The sequence below is a fragment of the Notolabrus celidotus genome, chromosome 12 (genome assembly GCF_009762535.1).
Source record: "Notolabrus celidotus isolate fNotCel1 chromosome 12, fNotCel1.pri, whole genome shotgun sequence".
NCBI classification, from domain to species: domain Eukaryota; kingdom Metazoa; phylum Chordata; class Actinopteri; order Labriformes; family Labridae; genus Notolabrus; species Notolabrus celidotus.
In genome coordinates, this window is record NC_048283.1 from 11,673,340 (window position 1) to 11,693,176 (window position 19,837).

The 19,837-nt window shown below is 41.4% G+C and overlaps 2 protein-coding genes across 5 annotated transcripts in view; one reads left to right on the top strand and one right to left on the bottom strand.

The window, feature by feature from the left end:
- The window catches only part of cadm4 (cell adhesion molecule 4), a 219,250-nt gene extending 206,333 nt beyond the window's left edge, over window positions 1-12,917 (top strand). Inside the window, exons 7-9 of one of the 4 annotated variants that reach the window (XM_034698612.1) lie at window positions 4,367-4,480; window positions 9,510-9,638; window positions 10,868-12,917. In XM_034698612.1, the coding sequence (XP_034554503.1) occupies window positions 4,367-4,480; window positions 9,510-9,638; window positions 10,868-10,977 (353 nt within the window). In that variant the 3' untranslated portion in view covers window positions 10,978-12,917. Of the gene's footprint in view, window positions 1-4,366; window positions 4,481-4,896; window positions 5,217-8,894; window positions 8,915-9,509; window positions 9,639-10,867 lie in introns of those variants that run through there. The other 3 variants (XM_034698615.1, XM_034698613.1, XM_034698614.1) reach the window with 3 other exon arrangements.
- A 3,821-nt stretch (window positions 12,918-16,738) lies between these two features.
- LOC117823357 (adenosine receptor A1-like) lies at window positions 16,739-18,906 on the bottom strand. Its single transcript, XM_034698530.1, has 2 exons — window positions 18,843-18,906; window positions 16,739-18,087 (listed from the first exon to the last, which is right to left on the bottom strand). The coding sequence occupies exons 1-2, from the start codon at window positions 18,899-18,901 to the stop codon at window positions 17,229-17,231; spliced, it is 918 nt and encodes a 305-aa protein (XP_034554421.1). The 5' UTR covers window positions 18,902-18,906; the 3' UTR covers window positions 16,739-17,228.
- Between the last annotated feature and the right edge of the window lie 931 nt (window positions 18,907-19,837).

The window sequence follows — 19,837 nt, forward strand, 5'->3', positions numbered from 1 at the left end:
TCATTGCTCACAGGGGTGCTCTCATTACCTGAAGTTCCAAGTGCAATATTTCCTTGAGCAGATGAAAATCCCTCTGATTAGAGATTCCAATTTCTCTGTTGACATGGCAGCTAAATAAAGAGATCCGCATAAGATGTGCATGTACATGCATCAAGCATGTAATCTGAATAAAACCATTTTGTCATGCACAGAGTTCTCTGCCAGCGTAATCTGCAGGTAGTGGGAGAGAAGGGAGGGGTTACGGATTTAATTGATGGTTCAATGGAAAGGGGGCGGTTCTACCAAATAGTGCATCCAGATACTGAAAAGCTTCTCAGCATGTCTGGGCATGCATGTGCTGGGAACATTACTTGGGATATTAGTGTATTGATATGTGTTTTTTCTGCAATCTAATATGAAACATGCTCCCTTTTCTCTGAAAATGCAAGTGAGGGGAGCAGTGATGTAACATAGCACAGATTGATAACTTCTGCTGTGGATTTGAGCTATAAGCATGTTTTGACAATGTAGCACATCTCAACAGAACACCAGTTTTGTTCAACTTTCAATAAACTTATCTAAACAACTCAGTGTATCCAACCTTAAGACCATTGAAAAATTCAGCAATCATCAAAGTCTCCTGTAAAAAAGTTATGTGAGCTAAAGATGAGTTTGGCTTTATTTCCGCCATGTTTTCATCCATTCCAGTAATAACATGTTTGCCCCACGTCACATGGAGCAGATATGCTCAGTAAGAACTGTTTTATCTTATCAAGAAAGACATCAGATTAAATACTTACATGTATATTGATCAAAATAAGAAATGGGGTACACCACCTCCCTCAATCACAATTACATTCCTTTGCAAATGGGCCGGTTTTCGACTCAGGTGTTAACATGAAGCATTTTCTAATTGTAACTGGTCCATGTAAACGTATATTTTTTCCGATAATAGAGGATAGCTTTCCAGATTTGTGCTAATGATTTTCTGAAGGAGTGAGATACTTTTCATTGGAGTGCACATACACCAAGTGTTCACAAGTTAGAGGGAAGAAATTAACTTTCTGCAACTATCAGAAATACATTAATGTAACAAATGTGGGAAGTATGCTTAAATGAATCACAAAGCACACACAGGCTCACGCAAGTTTCTACTGAATGTGAAAGGATGTGGCCTCTGTTGGTTGTTTCATCTCTGTGCCACCATTGTTAAACAGAAATTGGATTTTTTATGTGTGTGTGTGTGTGTGTGTGTGTGTGTGTGTGTGTGTGTGTGTGTGTGTGTGTGTGTGTGTGTGTGTGTCTATGTCTATGTCTATACACAAAGACGCACGTGAAGGCGTGTGCGTGTGACTCGGAGGAGAATGTTGCAGATTGTCTGCTGAAAGCCCGGAGGGCTCCCTTATGTAATTGAACTGAGCTGCTGCACTCAGATGAATCGCCAAGCCAATAAAACCCATTAGAATTGAATTGCATGAGAGAGTGTGGGAGAAGCTGAGAGAGAGAGAGAGAGAGGAAGAAAGAAAGAAAGAAAGAAAGAAAGAAAGAAAGAAAGAAAGAAAGAAAGAAAGAAAGAAAGAAAGAAAGAAAGAAAGAAAGAAAAGCAAAAGAAAGATGGAGAGGAAGAGAATCAGAGAAAATAATTGTTCGTTTGCATACGTAACTCACTTATGTGTATGTGTGTGTGTGTGTGTGTGTGTGTGTGTGTGTGTATCTGTAAAACATAGACACTAATAGTCATATAGCATGATTCCTGGAAAGCAGAGGGGAGTAATAGAAAAAGAAAGGATCGGTACATCGAGTACAGGAGTGGGATACTAGCTGACCAGGGATTAGTCTGTGTCTCCTTGGTTGTTGTAATGAGCCGTCAGGATAATTGGAATAAAAAACATAGACATTCATTTAATGAAGTGAGACTTTCAAAAAAACATGGAATGAGAGTGAGAGTGGAAATAGGTTGGCGGCTTGTGGCAGAGGAAGCCAGACGGAGATAATGTGGAGTCAATTTTGTTTGGAAAAATTGTCTTGAAAACTGTTACCCACCACACATGACAAATGCAGCTCTATTGGTGTCTGAGAGAATTTCAAGTGAGTCTTCAGCCAATCAGTGTTGGCCTTTCTGGCCTGAGCTGTGGACCTCTGACCAGTGGCCAGCATTCATTGCACTGATTGACAGCTGGAGCTGCCACTGCTCTGGGCAAGGCCCCTTTATAATCAGGACCAGTGAACATGTAGGAATAACAGGACTCATCCAAAATGGCAGCAGCAGCATCCTCAGGCACACTTCTGCCAGAATGAGATACGAGTAGAAACGTCATTATCGCAAGTGCCGCCACATCCATCCCTGGAAATAACATGGGCTGTGTGCCTGATTGGCAGCCATATAGTGTTAATGAATAACAATATGATGTAGAAAAAAAAATGACGCTATCGGCCAAGAGTACGACAGCTGTATGGCATTCTCCTTAATTAAGTTGAAGAGAGGCTGTGAGGGAACGAAGTCACCGAGGAATGAAACCAGAGACGCAGACAAATGAAGGAGGGAGGGGGGGTTGCAAATAAGGAAAAGAGAGTTTGGTTAAAAAGAAGAAGAAGAAAAAGAACGAAGATGTGGTGGAAGGAAGATTAAAAAAAACACTTGGAAATATGAGAAAGCACATTTTTAGGTCATGAGGAGAAATTAATCATTGTCCAGTTAATTATCGCAGCGCCCTCAGCCATTAATCCTCAGACTTAAATGACAACCACACACACACACTCTCTCACACACACACACACACACACACACACACACACACACACACACACACACACACACACACACACACACACACACACACACGCACACACACACATGCATGTATCCACACAAACATGAAACACACTTACACAAAAGTGCAGCAGACGCACCATCTGAGGTAATTGTTGGGTAATTTTTCTTTTGCTTCCTCTCTCACTTTATTTCTAAGAAAACTCACCTCATCCTTTTGTCTTCCCTACGAAATACTCTGTGCATCATGTACAGTTCTTTACGAGGAGACGACCGCGTGGGGCTGTAAGAAAAGAAAAAAAGAACGGGGGAGGTATAGTGCTGACATAAGAAGAGTGCAAAAAGAGATTGATGATCTCAGGGCCAGTGGGAGAAAGGGAGAGAAGAGACAGAGGAATACTTACCAATAAATTACTCCTGAGCAGGAAAGGGCAGTGTGTGTATGTGTGAGTGTGTGTGTTTGTGTGCTTCGCCTTTGTACATGCCTTTGAGGGTGTGTGTTCATGGCCAATTATGCTTTTCTGTATGAGTGTGCATGAGCACGTAGTCTGGGTTTGCGTGTGTGTGTGTGTGTGCATAAGCCTGTGTGAATTTTTAAAGAATCATTGTGTGGACTACATATTCATCTCTATGTGTGTGTGTGTGTGCGTGTGTTTTCTAAGACTTCAAGTACGTGGAAAGCTTTGAAAGTTGCCGTTCCACAGAGATTGTTTGATAAAGTGGCATGCTATTCACTCTTTAAGTGCCAACACGCTTACACAGACACACTTTCACACCCACTTCTCCATCCTTTCAGCTCTCGTCAGCTATTATTTTTGTCTTTAACGCCAATATGAACTTGTCTCCTTCTCCCTCTCTCTACCTACCATTGTGTCTCAGCCATTGATTTCGGAGAATGTGTCAAGATCCAAGCTATTGTTCGCTATCGAATGATTCAGTCCCTGCATGGCACTGTTCCATTGGGAATGCATCTGTCACAGACAATGTCTCTGTCTCTCCTGCCATTGTACCATAGAAAATGTGTCAGTGATAGAGAATGTGTTCCTATATACTCCGATTGCTGCATCATAGATGAATGTCATGCTGCCAGGTGTAATTCTCGTCAGCCCCTGCTTTACAGCGTGTCCCTGCTATTGTAAACGTCTTCTTTAACCCCCTCTGCAGACCCACGGGCCTGCCAGAGAACACCATTTGTCCATGTCCTTATCGCTTGTCAGGAGTCCAGATCGATTCCATTTCGCACAAACAGTCAATTTGGGAAAATAATTAGTAACATTTGTCACTCGTATCGAAATGGCATCAGCCTGGATTGCTGATCAGCATATTTGAAATAACTCTTTCCTCCAGTTGTTGCATTTTTCTTCTCCCTTCTTAAACCTTCTTCCAAAAGCCAAACTCTCTCTGGGAGTATTGTCCAATGAGTTGATAGAGTAGGATGCTGAGATATAGTAGCTTGTGAGCATAGTTAATATTCAGCAATAATAAAGCATGTGTCCTGTTTTATGTGACTTCTCTGTAAAACCCTGCATCGCCTTTGTTGAAATGTCATTGCATGTTTTTGTGTAGTGAATGTAGCATTTGTGTATGTGTGTTATCCCATTCCCTGTCTGTCTGTAGATAATGTGTCAGTCACTACCATGGCCCCTCCTCCTCCTCCTACCACCCAACAAATCACCTCCCATCCCACCACCCCAACCCGCCTAATAACCAGAGCTGCCCCGGACCCAAAAGGTAACACACACACCTTTTTATTCTGCCTCTGCTATCTCTGCTCGACCTTCCCTGCTCTCCTTTGGTGTCTTTCACTCCCTTACTCATTTGATGACTCTCAGGTGGCCTGCGCGCACAAACCCACACACACACACACACACACACACACACACACACACACACACACACACACACACACACACACACACATACATACATACACTTTCCCCTGCAACCTTCCTTTGCCCTGCATCTACATGAGTGTACGTGCCTGCAGACGCTCAATGTGCACCATGCACAAACATCCATCCTCCCTCTCCCTTTCTTATCACTTGCTTTTTGATGCTCCCCACACATACACACACACACTGTCCAGTCAGCATTTGTGTATTTGTGTGTCTGTCTGTCTGTGTGTGTGTGTGTGTGTGTGTTTTGAGGGGGGTTAGTGTCTTGGTGCTTGGTGAGTACTGAAGATGAATCTGCGTTAGGAGTTGAAGAAAACTGGCAACACCCTGCAGGCTTTAGCTGACTGACGCTGGCCTCTGGAGGGAGAGGAAGGTGCTACACAACACATTTATCTGCATACACATTCACATCACACACATATACATACAGGGAGTGAGAGAGAATGAGCTGAAGAAAGACAAATCAGGGTTCCAGGTGGTTCTCTAATCGTTTTCTCCCAGATGAATGCTGCACAGCAGGAGAAATAAAGTCTGCTTGGCTACACTGCTATCCTTTCTCTCCATACCTTCAGCTGCTGTGTGTCTACTTTCTTTAAAGAGAGATGAAGCAAGGGAAACAGAGCATCTCTCTTGATCTCCTTTTGCCGCTGCCGCCTTCTGCTGCAGGTGGAGGTTGTTTACCTGCTGGGCATATGTCATAAAGAGTCACAAGACATGCCACAGCTTGAGAACTTTAGTGAATGTTTAATGGTGATGCATCATTGTAGAGCGTTCACTAAGAGCAGCACACTTTTTAATACTGACATATTTCCTGCTGAGCTTTTGGCAGTGGTGGATTTAGTACATGGGAGCTTAGGGCAAAGGTAAAGCGCTTGAATTCTTGCTTTTTTTTCATGCCTTGGGAAATTTACCAAATGAGGACAAAGCCATTTACACAGCAGCTATTTTCCCTTTGACATAACTTTCGGTATAGGGAGTTTAAATGCTATTATAACATTGTACTTTAGTGTCACAATTTATAAGGCTTATAAACTCAGGGAATATGACAATTAGTATAATTTTACCACTTCTCGATCAATAAGCAACTAAAAGATAAAAGAACGTGAAAAATCCAGGGGGAAATTAAATTGTATTTCAAGTTAGAGCTAATTTCAAGTTAGTTAATTTCATGATGATAAGATGGTGGATAGATTGGGGAGTGAAATAAGGGGCCACAGGTTGCTTGAGGCGCCACTAAGCCAAAACCGGCGCCCCGATCTGTAATGTATAACCAGAATGAAAACTGCACTTCCTGTGAGCACCATCATCTATATAGTAAAGATGTGGCTCCTGCCAAAGCCAATATATGAATAATGGATTTCTTTTTTTAATTAGTACTACTTTTCTTTAGTCAGGGCAGCTTTTTTGCAGAGTGCAGAGTGATGAAGTAATGTACTGATTTGCAGCCAGGTCAAATGAATAAATGTAACACAACAATGACAAAACTTTATAAGCTCTGATTTATTACTGTAAGCTTACAAAAGGTGACCAGATGTACTGGTTTAATGTTACCCTGTCACAGACCTGTGTCATGATCGATGCTCTGGTGTCCCAATAAATGTCTGGATACCGTAAATATACACACTGTTTGTCTTGTCCTCACAGAGCAGGGAAGCACTCGCAACATATACATTAAGCCCTGTACATTAGCTCTTTTATCTAGAAAAGCCCTGGTGGTGGAGTTTCTCTGTCTAAAACAATACTTACATGTCAGACTTGAGTAAATAACAATATGTAAAAAGAAACATATCTAAAGAAAAAAAACATCTTATTTGCTTTCATACTTGTCACTGCCCAACTTTGCCAGTGGTGTCCTACACATAGATACTTCCTTGTGAGTATTAGTTTTTTTCACAGAATATCTGACTCTTTCACAGGCACTAAAATTACTAAAAGTAAACAAGCAATATTGTTGCTGATCATTTCATTTTACTTCATGGCTCATGAAAAGACATCAGTATAAGAGTGAGACTATTTCAAAATCTGTTCAAAACTCCTCACAGTGCCTTAGCATTAGCTACCAACTGACAACAGCAAATGTTAGCGATCAACCACTCTCTTGCTAACACTATGTGCTGTGTTAGCAATATAGTATCTTTTAGGCTAACTATGTTTTTAGCTAACACTATGTTGGCTAACAAGTAGAAATAGTAAATCCCTAGCTGACATGACTGCTAGCTAGAAATGCACATTGGTGGACAAAGTACACAGCTTCATTACTTAAGTCAAAGTATAGATGTCAAATTATTACTTGAATTAAAGTACTGAAGTACTTCCTTTTAAAAATACTTAAGTTTTCAAAGTACTTTTTAAAATATCTCAAAACACATTTTCACAATACATAAATGCAGTCAAGAATACATAGGAGTACATTCTGTTACATCATGTTTATCTAGAAAATATTACTTGAAACCTCGAGAAACTATACCATGGAATAAAAACAGCAACTTAGTTTGAAATGTTCATCTGGAATGAAACAAATGCTACGTAGCTCAACACGCTTTCTCAGGTTGGACAGTGAATGTTTGTATGTTTGGGCAGAGTGGGAAATAGGGAGAACATTTGAAATGATACGTATCATTCTTCATTTCAAAAACCTCTAACACGGGCTGAAGATATGGCCATGGGTGCTCAGGTGGAGAATTATAGCCATCATTACCACCTCTAAATGAACTGCCTGATCTGAGTGAAAATTGCTCTGTGTTTGCTCCACTTCCAACCATGGAGACGCACGATATACAGGTACGGCTGAACCACTGAGACAAACAGAACTACACAAACACATTTTACTGTCTTAGGGATCAGATTTCAGAAAGAGAAGGAAATTCATGAGCTGACTTCAAAGCAAAAGTAGTGAGTAACTAGAGCACTGATAGAAATGTAGTGGAGTAAAAAGTACAATAATTGTCTTCTGAATGTAGTGGAGTAAAAGTAATAAGTTCCTCCAATAATTAATACTCAACTAAGGTACAGATACTCAAAAAATTTACTTAAGTACAGTACTCAAGTAAATTTACTCTGCTACTGTCCCCCACTGGAAATGCATGCCTTTCTATCAAATCTCTGCTTGATGGTTAGGTTAACATTCAGCCACCCCATAGCAAATGACAACAACAGCTAGGTTCTGTTAAATATATGCTAACATTTGCTTTTAACTGACAGAAGCTCATAAGTTGTAAGAAATGAAGAATGAAACTATTACAGCATTTGTGGTCCCACACTGAACATGACCGCAGCCAGGTGAACATGGTCAATCCTACAGCCCTTTAATCACTTGGATCAAACATGACCTGTGTGCCCGCTGAAGCACCTGTATTCATTTTGCCCATACAAGCACACCAATACTTGATCATACAGGAGCAGCAATGTGACACTCTTTGTTGAAGCACTCAATGACACACTTAACCAAAAAATTCACGCTTGAGAGCACACCTTCTTCTCTTCTGCTGTCAATCTCTGCCCTTCCTCCTATACTTCCCCTCCAAAATCACCCTCTCCTTCTCTCCTGATCTCTATGTGTAAGCTTGGTATTAATGATTCATGTTTTAATTCTGCTCTGTCAAGGTCCATGAGCTGCATCAATAACTCTGTGTCCTTGCCTCCGATTGGCCCTACCAGCTCTTTCACTCAACCACTAAACCCCTTCATAGAGAGAAAAAAGAACTTTTGTTTGCTGTCAGCGACTTAGAAAATGTCTCGATATTTAAGTCTGCATTCAAGACCTACTTTTCTTAAAGCACGGATTACCTTCATTTGCACTTACTTTCCGTATATAATTTCCTGCACACTATCAATCCCCTGATCTGCTGCTGGCAGCCAGTATTTGCCAGTGAGATTGTGCTTAATCACATGTTTGCTATGAAGTTTTGCTTTTGGATGTATAAAGTGTGCAGATAACAGCTGCTTTACTGACAATGTCCTTGACTAATGGATTAATTGTTGAGTCTATAAAATTATGATAAAAATGTAATAATTTTCAAGGACTTGCAGAGAAATTAAAGGAATAAACAGAAAACCCCAATACATGAAGCTAGAACCAGTAAATATTTGGCATTTCTCTCATTTTAAATGACAAAAACAATTAATCCATTATTAAAACTATCATCATTTAAAATTGAAATGATGAAAACTGCTTAATTGACTCATTATTCCAACTCTAACCTATTTTTTCTTTCATTATTCTTCTGTTTTGTGTCTTCTTTATTTTAAAGCGGTGTAAAGTTGGTATAAGGTGAGGCTAACTTGAATAATTCCTTACCACGACTCCAATATTCAACTACATAGTGTCACAAAATTTGGAGTTGAAGTGTTTCCCAGGGCTACACCAGTCAGGGTGTAAACACACTCAAAGTTTGCCTCATTTAAAATGCATTGTGGTCTTGACAGGTGCTTGGCTGAAGTGGGTTTTTGGAGGCTGACATATATTTCTTTATTCACTCTCTTCATTTCTCCGCCTTTTTCTCACCCATTTTTATTCTCACTGTCTGCCGTTTCGTGCGGTGGGGTGGGGGGGGGGGGGGGGGGGGGGGGGGGGTGATGAAAGGTGATAATGCAAGTTGGGTGGAAGGTATTGACTTCTCTTTTCTCCTCTCACTCCCTGTACACTCTCTCCCCCTCCTGCGTTTAAATGTGCTTTCTTTCTTTCACTTTAATATATATATTTTTTTTTTCTACCTTAACATCTCTCCTGCTTTCACTTTTGATCCATTTCTCTCTCTGCCTGATTCCCTGCCAGCACTTCTCTCTCCCTTTATCTCCATACTTCCCTTTATATTTACCCTCTCCTCCACCCACACGCACTATTTGTCTCTTTTGTTCTTCCTCAGATCCCGGTGCAGTGGTGGAGACCCACAGCGCAGTACCGTATGCAGTGATAGGTGGCGTTCTGGCACTGCTGGTGTTCACCGTCATCTGCGTCCTCATTGTCACCATCTGGTGCTCTGTCCGACAGAAAGGTAACACACACACACACTCACATAAACACACACACCTTGCCACCCTGAAGTACCTTTCGCAAGCAGGGGGCACGCTCTGAAAGTTAGACTATTTATCACATTTTTCACAGGCATGTTCCTTAATTTCTCCAATTGTTGGTGTAACATGCTGTGAAAAAATAATTGCAGGCCAGTAACACTTGGATTCCTTGAAAATAATATTTCAAACTGAGGTGTAAAATTGTCAGCATGAAGCAGACAGGATGCGATGCTCCTCTGCGGGCGAACACTATCTGTGATGGACGACCTTGGCCGAGACAGCAGAAGAAATAGGGTGGGGTGGGAAATGTAGGTGTGGTCCCCGTGTTTTATGACTATATGTTAGTGTATCAAGGCTCATCTATTAAAAGCAGCCTCCCTGCGCTCCCTATCTTTTTAAGTGCCCTCAGTTGGCAGCTCTCGATTTTGCACCACAGCTGCCAAGAACTGATCCGGGAACAGCGTATACCCCGGCAGCAACCAGCCATTACTTAACCCTTTGGCTATGGACAAGCCGTCAGTCAACATTCAGTTTGGCTTGACCACCAATCAGCACAGAGACAGGACTATTACAACCAAACCATGTTGAAACAGAGCCATTAGAGGCTTTGTCGTCAGCCTACTGTGTCTGTCAGCGTGCCAGTCAGACTCTGCAGTGAGGGAGAACGAGAGTGTCACTCACCCCTGAGAGTGAAGGGACACTCAAGCAGGAAGATGACTTGAGCACTTCTTGCACTCTGTAACCCGCACTGCACCGAATCATTAATCAAACCGACCAGAGGGGTGTTAAAATGTCTTTAATGGCTTTCTGAGTGACGCAAAAGTGCCATTGTTCTCTTGCACCTAACCTCCCCTCCACCCCTTTTCTGCCAATTTCTCCACCCTCCCTCCCCTGTCATTTTCTTCTCTATTATCTTCTCCTCTTTTTTCTGCCTCCTCTGTCCATCTCACTACCTCTAATTTCCGCCTGTAGGCTCTTATCGTACCCGAGAGCCTATTCTTGCTTGGTATTGACCTAACAATCAGTTAACTAATGAATTAATCAGTCACAGGTACAATAATATGAAGCCTGATTGGTTTGATATTGCTGCATGGGCGCCGCAATTATAATGACGCTTTGCCACCTAACCTTCCCCCTCCAATGTCCCTCTTGGTATCTCTCTCTCTCTTTCTGTCTCTCTCTCTGTCCCTTTCCATCTTTTGTCATACAGGTTCCTATCTTACCCATGAGGCCAGTGGGTTGGATGAACACGGCGAGGTGCAGGAGGCCTTCCTCAATGGGAACGACGCCAGCCAGGGCAAGAAGGAGTACCTACTGTAGCCCTTCTCTGTCCCTACCCCAACTACCCTCTCTATCTTCCTTCTGACCTCATTCCCTCTATTTCCCTCTCCCCTGTCTCCCACCTATATACAGTATACACACACACACAAACACACACCAACACTTCTATACAATGCGCCATAGAAGGCAGCCTTCTGAAAACGACTGTATACAGATACCGCACACCGCCAGTCCATCCCACCAGTTCATTCCACTTCATCTCACACACACACACACACACACACACACACACACACACAAACACACAAACACACACACAGAGACAGACTGAGAAAAAGAAAGCCTATAGACCGACCAGCCATTAACGTCTGTGCCATATATACTGTTAGTCAGACAAACTGGGGAAAACAGAGAGTGACACAGAGAGAGAAGGTAGGAGGAGAGGCCGAGGTGAATGCAGACAAAAAAAATGAAATGACGCCATAATTATTTTGATCGAGAGGGAAGCGAGGGAGCACAAAGAAAACAGGCACTCCGCCTGTGCAGCCGCCAAAGTGGAAGGGGAATTAGAAGCAGATGACTGCTATAATTCCACGCCTGGAGAAAACCATCCATTGCACAAAGCTCAGTCCTTAACAGGCGGAGGCAGAGGGAGCAGCATGCAAGGGAGGGGAGGGGGAGCTGATGAGTTGACCAAGAGCTATTGAGCGCTGGATGCTAGAAAATTGAATTTTTTTTAAATTGCCAAAACATCTTTCCAGCAGAGCCCGACTCATATTAAATACTTTAACAACACAGGAGTGTGTTAGCGCTAAGTCCAGAGGAGTTATCAGACTCTCTGGACAAACTAGCTCACTCTGTTTTGCAATCCCTTCTCCTCCCTCTGTCAATTATTTCAGCAAAAAGATCAGATTTTTGCTCCTTTTTTGTGCACATACTTCTAATTTGGAGGTTTGCTCTCCTATCTCTTTAATTGACCCTCCTCCTCCTCTTCCTCCTTCCTCCCGGTTCACCTGTTACATCCTCTCCCTTAAACCTCTCTTTCTCTCTGTCTTTCCCCCTCCCTCCCTCTCTCTATCACTCCTCCTTTGTTGGCTCCTAATAATGAAAGGATTAGTGTTGGGCTGCGTTCCTGACAACGAAGAAATTAATATGACTTGCCGAGGCATTAAAGAAAAGCTTAATTATTTTAGAATGTCATTAAAAGGATCAAAAGGTTTAAAAGTCTTCATAAGAAGGGCAAGAGGAGTGATAGTGAAAAAAAAGGGAGTGAGTGAGTGAGTTAAGAAGACGGATGGATATTTTTTCTGAATGCTACCACACATATGCAGATACATGCACACATTCATTCGTACAGTACACATGTCCACAGAACAAGTATACATATCTCTGAAGTCCTTATTTGTATAAAAAATGAACAGCATCATAAATTAAAGGAAACTTTTAAGAAATATGAAAACAGTTTACTATTGATTATTGAAACACGTTATGAAACAAATATACTAACACAGAATATTAGCCTATAGAGGCGCAAAGCCGAACAAACTACTGTCCAGTGATCTTTAAAGAAAAAAGAAGAAAAGAATAAAAAAAATCATTTGTCTTTATGAGAAACCAGAGGTCTTATTGATTTTTTATTAATTATTATTATTATTTGAACAATTATGATTGTTGTTAATGTTATTATTATTATTGCCGTTGTTATTATTAAAAATTGTAAATGTTAAAGAAATGTACACTTCCCATGGTTTGTTTTTGGTTCTATTGTAGAGAAATTGCTGTCTTTTTTCACTCTTACCTTTCCTCGCTTTTCCTCTCTATCTTTCTCTCTCTTCGTCTCCTGTGCCTAGTCGTCTCTTCTCCTGTCTTTCACTCTTGTTTATTTTAGAGTCCATGTGTCATTGTTGATATATAGCTAACTATTTCTTTATAGGGGAAAGATACAAAGCACGACAAAATAAAAAAGAATCCAAAAATAACTTTTTGGGATCAGACTGTTTTTTTTGTTTTGTTTTTTTGGATTCGCTTTCTCAACAGAAGCTGTTTTTCCTTGAAGTCCTGTAGAAAGAGAACAATAAGTGGAGCATTTGATAACATCAAAAGAGGACTGTGGAATTAAAGGTGGGAAGAGAAAGATAAAAAACATGAAACCTGTTAGAAATAGCAGCCCACGATAATCAGAATAAACAAACCAGAAGAATCTGTGGCCCTGCTAATGAATCATAAGAACAGATAGCAGGGAAGAAAGGGCGACAGGAGGGTTGAGTCAGATGCACACAGAAAAATATGACTCTGCCATTAACTTCCACGCAATCAATACCCGATTCTGTCGAGAAGCACTCAACATGTCCATCTGTGTGCGGGGCTAGATTTGAAAGCCGCCGGAGGTCGCCGGGTGATAGATCGATGTGTTTCTCTGCCATCGATGGTGAGGCTCCACGGTCGCTTGTCATAAAGACAGATTGTCAAACGGCAATCAAAGTAATGGACTTGCCAGGCGCTACCAGCATGAGTTGACACTGTGGCCAACAAACAATCCACACACACACGCACGCACACATCGACAGCAGACATATCTTCAGTTTATGGTGACGCAAAGGTAGAGCAGGTAGCATCTGCTATCAGACCTGCTGCTGGTCCAAGAGTAATAAAACAGAGAATGTTGTCTCTTTATATGTGTGTCCTTCAAACAATGTGGTTTTTTTTTTGGTATTTGGCTCACAGCATTCAGTCTGGTTGTGTTTGATTCTGTAATTTCTTCATCTTCTAACAGGAACAAGAAAATAACTTTTTCAATTGAAGAACTCTTTAGTATGTTTTCCATAAAGAGCGATCTAATGATTTTACATTCAGTGAGATTATTGATGCATAATTGCCCGCTCTGCTTCTGAAAGCTATGTCCTAGGAAACCAGCCATTATCTGACCATAACAATGATACCATTCTGCTAGGCTTGATGACAATCAAACCACCAGAGAGGATGATTATTTAATCAATAGACATGAGCAAAAATGAGACTGAGACAAGCCAGACAACAGCCACTTGTATCCTGCCGGAGTTTATGACATGCAGTAATAATATGGCCTGTTAACGACAGAGAGAAATTTATGAATAACTCATGCTGCTTCTCTACAATGCTGGTTTCAACGATTAACGTCCTGGAACGGGCTCAGATCAGAGAATCCACCTGTTTATGACCCATTTATGATAGTTGTAAATCACCTCCACGAGTTGCAAAAGATATGGAATTCCATCAAAAGACTGTTTTTTAATATTTTTAGTGGCTATAAAGTGGATTAGACACAAATTGGATGCTAGACAGTTTTATCCGTCTGTAAAGCCAACCCTGGTGACCCTATAGGAGGGCTAACGCAGCTTATGTCCACTGGTCTTGGCAGTGGGACTCAAGCGTGGCAAAGAGGTGTGTACAGAGCGGCAGCATAGCATGAGGCATTGATTGAGGTGGCTGAGTGAGTCGAGGCTGAGCATAATCAGGAAGCAGAGAGGCACGCAGAACAATTGAATGGGCAGCCGAGCCAGGAAAGCTGGAAAAATCTTCTCTTCTTTTTTTTTCACTTACCAGATTCTTCCATCAATAATGTGTTTCAGTCAGGATGGTTTTTTTTTTTTCGTAGTGATGGAAGACATACTGTACTCAGTGCATTGTTTGAGAACACAAAGAGGAGATGGAAAGACGTGAGGAGAGAGAGAGAAAAAATAATGGATCTATAAAGAGGTGGAAAATGGTTGGCTAACGACAGAAGGGAACAAAAAACTAAACCTAGATAAGAAAGGTTGCATCCATGTGCATCCGAATACACCTGAATATCATGGTAGTTATTTTCCTCTGATGTCATTCTCAGGTAGGTAGGTTCAAATGCTGTTATAATGTCATATCCGTGTTTCAGGTTGTCCTATAGAGCAGGGGTTCTCAAACTTTTTTGGCTTGTGTACCCCCTTTTCTAAAACAATTTCAGCCAAGTACCCCCTTGTATGGCCGAGAAAAATGTTCAGGAAACAGTATGGGAAAAGAACATGAATAAATGTATGCAAGTGGTTTTACAGTGTCATAATAACATTGAAATGAAAGATGACACAAATTATATGCTTTTGCATAGTGCAATATTTTTCAGAAATAATTAAAGATTGAGGCAGCTAGTACCTTTGATGGCCCAAGGAGCACACCAATTTATTTATGTCAAACAAGAAGCATCAAGATGTTTCACAGTTACAATAGTTAAAATACATTTCCTTTCTTTTACTGCATTTCTTGTCCTCTCCTTATGTCTTCCCATGAATGAATACGCTCAATTTGGAAATAGTGCCCTATTTGATGTTGCATTGAAAAAAAATTAAATTCTATTGATAAAGTTGTTTTTAATCAGATTTTTTAAAATTTGTTGTGATGCAACTTTTTATTTTTTACATTAGTCACATATACCCCTTGCAGTACTCCCACGTACCCCTAGAGGCACGGATACCCCCACAACTTTTTTCAGGTTCTCTATAGCTATAGAGAACCTGAAAAAAGTTGTCACCCCTTTGTGGGTAACCAGTAGCTGAGAGCACTACAAACAATGAAAACCTGGAGAGGCATTTGTATATATTCAACAGACCACAGTTTTTAACCCATTACCTTCACAATTGGCAAACAGCTTAAATTGGCACACATCCTCTACCTTCATAACATCCTAGCTAACATAAACTGACCACAAATATGCACATTTAATGTTAAATGTTCAAACAGTGAAGTTAGCATTCAGATGTTACCTGGTCCAGATTAGAGGAAGTTGTGGCTAAGCTAACATTAGCTGTTGCTCTACTGTTGCTAACTCACAACAATCTCATGCCAGCTTTCTTCTGTCACTCTCAAGTTAGGAAGCTTATATGCTAGCATAATGTTGTACTACTTTATTCCAGGTTGTAAGGTGTATAAATGCTGGGTATATTACAATGTATTCAGTGCTACCTGATGGATAAGCAACTGAGTGAAACAATGCAGGACATTAGGGCAGTTTTCTAAGAAAAAACAACATATTTGATAACCTAGTAGCTGCAGTTATGCAACCACTGATTTTAGCATTTGACTTGGTCCTAGCTAACATCACATTAGCAGAGAGTGAATAATTTCTGTTCAACATAGCAATTACTACGGATTATGTTTGTGTTAGAATAGGCACTTTAATGCTCAAGGTAATTTTAGCTAAGAAGTGGCTTAATGTTAACATTAGCTTACCCTAATGACAAGTTAATTCATTTCGACTTGAAATATAGCCAGATTCTTGATTTTCCTGTTTAATGTTTTTATTTTTTAATTCATCAATAAGTGAATAAATATTAATAATTAATCAGATACTGATTTTTTTTTCTGATAAACAACCTTTACCACAGCAGTCAGAGATGGTGGCAGTGAGAAGAGTGGCAGTTTAAATAGGGTCAGATATGTTTAAGCTTAATAATTAGCATGTATTCCCATCAGTTGTTCATTATCAACTGTATTATCTATCTATGAGTTATAGATTAATATGGAAGTGCTGAAATGACAGTTCCCTACATTACAACTTGGAACTTGTCAGTAGGCATTAAAACAGCATTGGAGCTTCCCACATTGAGCATGACATGACAGGACAATAGTTGATATGTGAATAGAGTCGATAAGAGATGGATTTTCAATCTTTTTCTGACTTCATCAGTGATTTCGAACACCAACACAGTTCAAGATGAACAATGCAATTAGTGCAAGCAAGGCTCCTTTTTATTGCAGGAGAACATCACATTGTATTTACAAGTTTAATCAAAACAGCCACCAGGTTAATGATGTTTCACCTACATTGCTGCATCCTCACTGGGCCACTATGTTATTACCAAATGTTTAATTAAATGCTGTCACTCATACATCTACATTACCGGTGGTTGGCTTAGCAGAGACTTAGAACAAGCTTAGAATAAGACCCACAGGACAAGCAGCGAGAGAAAACAAGACATCTGTGATCAGGATGGCAGTCATCATCTGGAGACTTAATTTTTTCGTACTGACATTTGGTATGGGACCTGGTAATTAACTGGCCTTTTCAATTGCAGAGTTATTCATAACATGTGAACACAGGGTTGTTGATTAGAGTTAAAAAGCCAACAACAAACATGCTGTATTTATTCTTTGGCGTGTGAGCTGCTTGCCTTAGTTTTGTCTTCTGCACCTAAAACATGGAATAAATGAATTTACTTACTATAACTTAAATTTATGACAAATGTTTACATTGACAACAACCACCTAAGTCTTGTGTTAAGATTTCAGACCTCTGGGCACACTTTGGCTTTAAGTGAGTGTTTGGCTGACGCCCATGGAGCTGCCTGCACTGCTTCACACAGAGCCATTCGCACAGATTTTCCTCTAACTGATGCTATTGCAGGTGGAAGGTGGGGGGCCGAGACAGGAAAGGACGCCCGTTCTTCCCCCTCCTGTTTCCTAGGAGGAGTGAAGAGGATCTGCGGTACGAGGCTGTACAGCTGGAAGAGGAAAGCGGTGACTGCATGAGCCCAGGCAGGGAGATTGGTATTGGGTTGGAAAAGCAAGAGAGCATGGATGATGTGCAATGGCAGGCACAGCACCACCAAAAGAGACAGAGATAAAGCAAGGGAACGAACCCGACTGGAGTCTTGTTTAGGGGGGTCTGCATGGCTAAAAGGAGTGTTACTGGGCTTGGTACACAGCAGCTCAAGGTAGATAGCCAGCAGGCAAACCAACGGGAGCATAAACACAGTCATACCATGGACATAGACCAAAAACTCAGGGCTTAATATTGTATCAGGAGCACACGCTCCCCAGTGGCTGCTGTGAAACTCAGCATAGGTAAAGTTGTGCATGTCTTCCACATAAAACTTCGACAAGAAGCCTCCATATGGAAGGTACTGTCCTATTACTTTGCGTACATAGTGATATTTAGGGGGCGGGGGAGGGGTTAGAGTAGGTAGAGAGGTGGTCAAGTTGTCATGCAGCTCATGGCCAGCAGTGCCGGAGTCAGCCCCACCGTTCTTCCAGGTGTCGAGGACATCTGAGCCGATGAACTGGGCGAAAGAGGAGAGAACGGAGCCCACCCAGCAGAGCAGAACCACACAGAGAGCGCGCTGACGAGTCATCACTGAGGTGTACCTGGATGTGGGAATGAAAAATTTTGTTTTGACCAAATCTTTGCTTATAAGAATTGACATAAGTCTTTATCAAGCATCTACAGTCTGACACTTCTTCATAAATCATCTCTCACTTTCAGCAGTGAGACAAAACAATCATTCCTAAATAGAAAAATGCACTTAGATTGAGAAAATAGTGTCTGACTTTTAGAAAGATCAGCCTCAGCTGTTATGTGTACACCAGAGAGCTCCTTAATTTACCACAAGTGTCTCCTCCTGGAATAGTTTTTAAGGTGGTTCACGTTCACACAAACTGCTTTACTGGTGGATACAACACAATACTGACTCTCTTCTGCTGAAAAGATTGATTTATAGGTCACTGTCAATCAAACATCTTACACCCCTCAAGCTTATTGATATTGACTCCCCCCTGTCTCCTGCATAGCAGTATATTTGTGTGCTGTTTGAGCACTAAACAAACAGCCTGTTATGATTTAACAGTATGTCATTCAATGGCACATCTTGCCATGTTTGCTGCTTTTTTGCCTTCTAACCGTTCATTGATTTCCCTCCTATACTGCTGCAAACACGATTAAGTGTTGACTCTCACCACCCACTTATTTACCCTCTCCCACACATACAGGGTAAGTATTGAAGCAATGCATGTTTCATATTTGAAAGTGCAAAGAGTAATTTACATTCAGTGTAGGACATTATTAATTTTATTTTAGAAGACATTTGAACTTCTTAGCTTAAATCAAGGATTTTCAGACTCACCTGACTGCCAAGTGATGCATCAGGTGGGCATCCAATGTGAGCAGCATTAACAGGAACATAGTGAACTGCCTCACCAGCAGGGGGCAACACACCAGGGTTATGCACGTGTACAGACACTGAGGGGTTCGCAGGTTGAGCAGCACAGTCACAGGGACCCCGACTGCACCTCCAATAGCCCCCACCCAGCCGAGACACAGCCGCAGGCAGCATGACACACTGCCGGGTTGCAACTGTACACCCTGGGTTCTTGCTTCTGTACGGCCGCTGCTGACCGCAATGCACAACCTCACACTCACCACAATGACAGCTACAGACACTGAACACTGGCACAGGGAGTACAGCCACATGAATTCCATCATGTCTGGTGGAGATAAAGAAAAAGATAGAGAGAGATGGAGGCTGATAAAGGGAAGGAATATATTTGACTGCAGTTATAAAGACATTACTGATAACTTTAAAGAGCAGAAACTGAAGAAAAAAAATCCATCAATGCTTATGCAAATACCCTCTCATTCACACCCACTCTAGCTGCCACTTTCGCCCTGCGCTCCCACGTTGCTGTGCCTGAAAAGACGGACCCTGCAGCGTTAAACTTGCATTCTCAAGAGAACAGTCCAACATAGAGAAAGACTAAAAAACAAAGGGAATACAAATGAGAGTGGAGTGACAAAGGGAGGGAAATTTAGAGGGTAAGCATAGTGGTGTAGGTCAGAATGATAAACCATCAAGAGAGGGAGAAAGTACAGATGTGGAAAGGATGGAGAATGTGATGCAAGTTTGTGCTGGGGGCAGAGAGCCGGCCAGCGAGAGAGCAGATATTTTGATAGGTATTGGAGAGCTGTAAACGTGCCTGGAGAGTGAAAAGGTCAGGCCAGACCAGACTTGACAGAAGTTCTCCACCGAGGATGTGAGCGCCATGCAAACAGAGAGCAACAAGCAGCGAGCCGGGTGGCAACACACTGTTAACACTCAGTGTTCTCGCCTCTTTTTACTTG

Bases quoted from the DNA above. Each gene is read 5' to 3' on its own strand.
- LOC117823357 (XM_034698530.1), bottom strand. From the start codon at position 18,901: ATGTTCCTGTTAATGCTGCTCACATTGGATGCCCACCTGATGCATCAC. The intron at 18,088-18,842 runs GTGAGTCTGAAA...TCCCACATCCAG, and splicing joins ATGCATCACTTGGCAGTCAG to GTACACCTCAGTGATGACTC.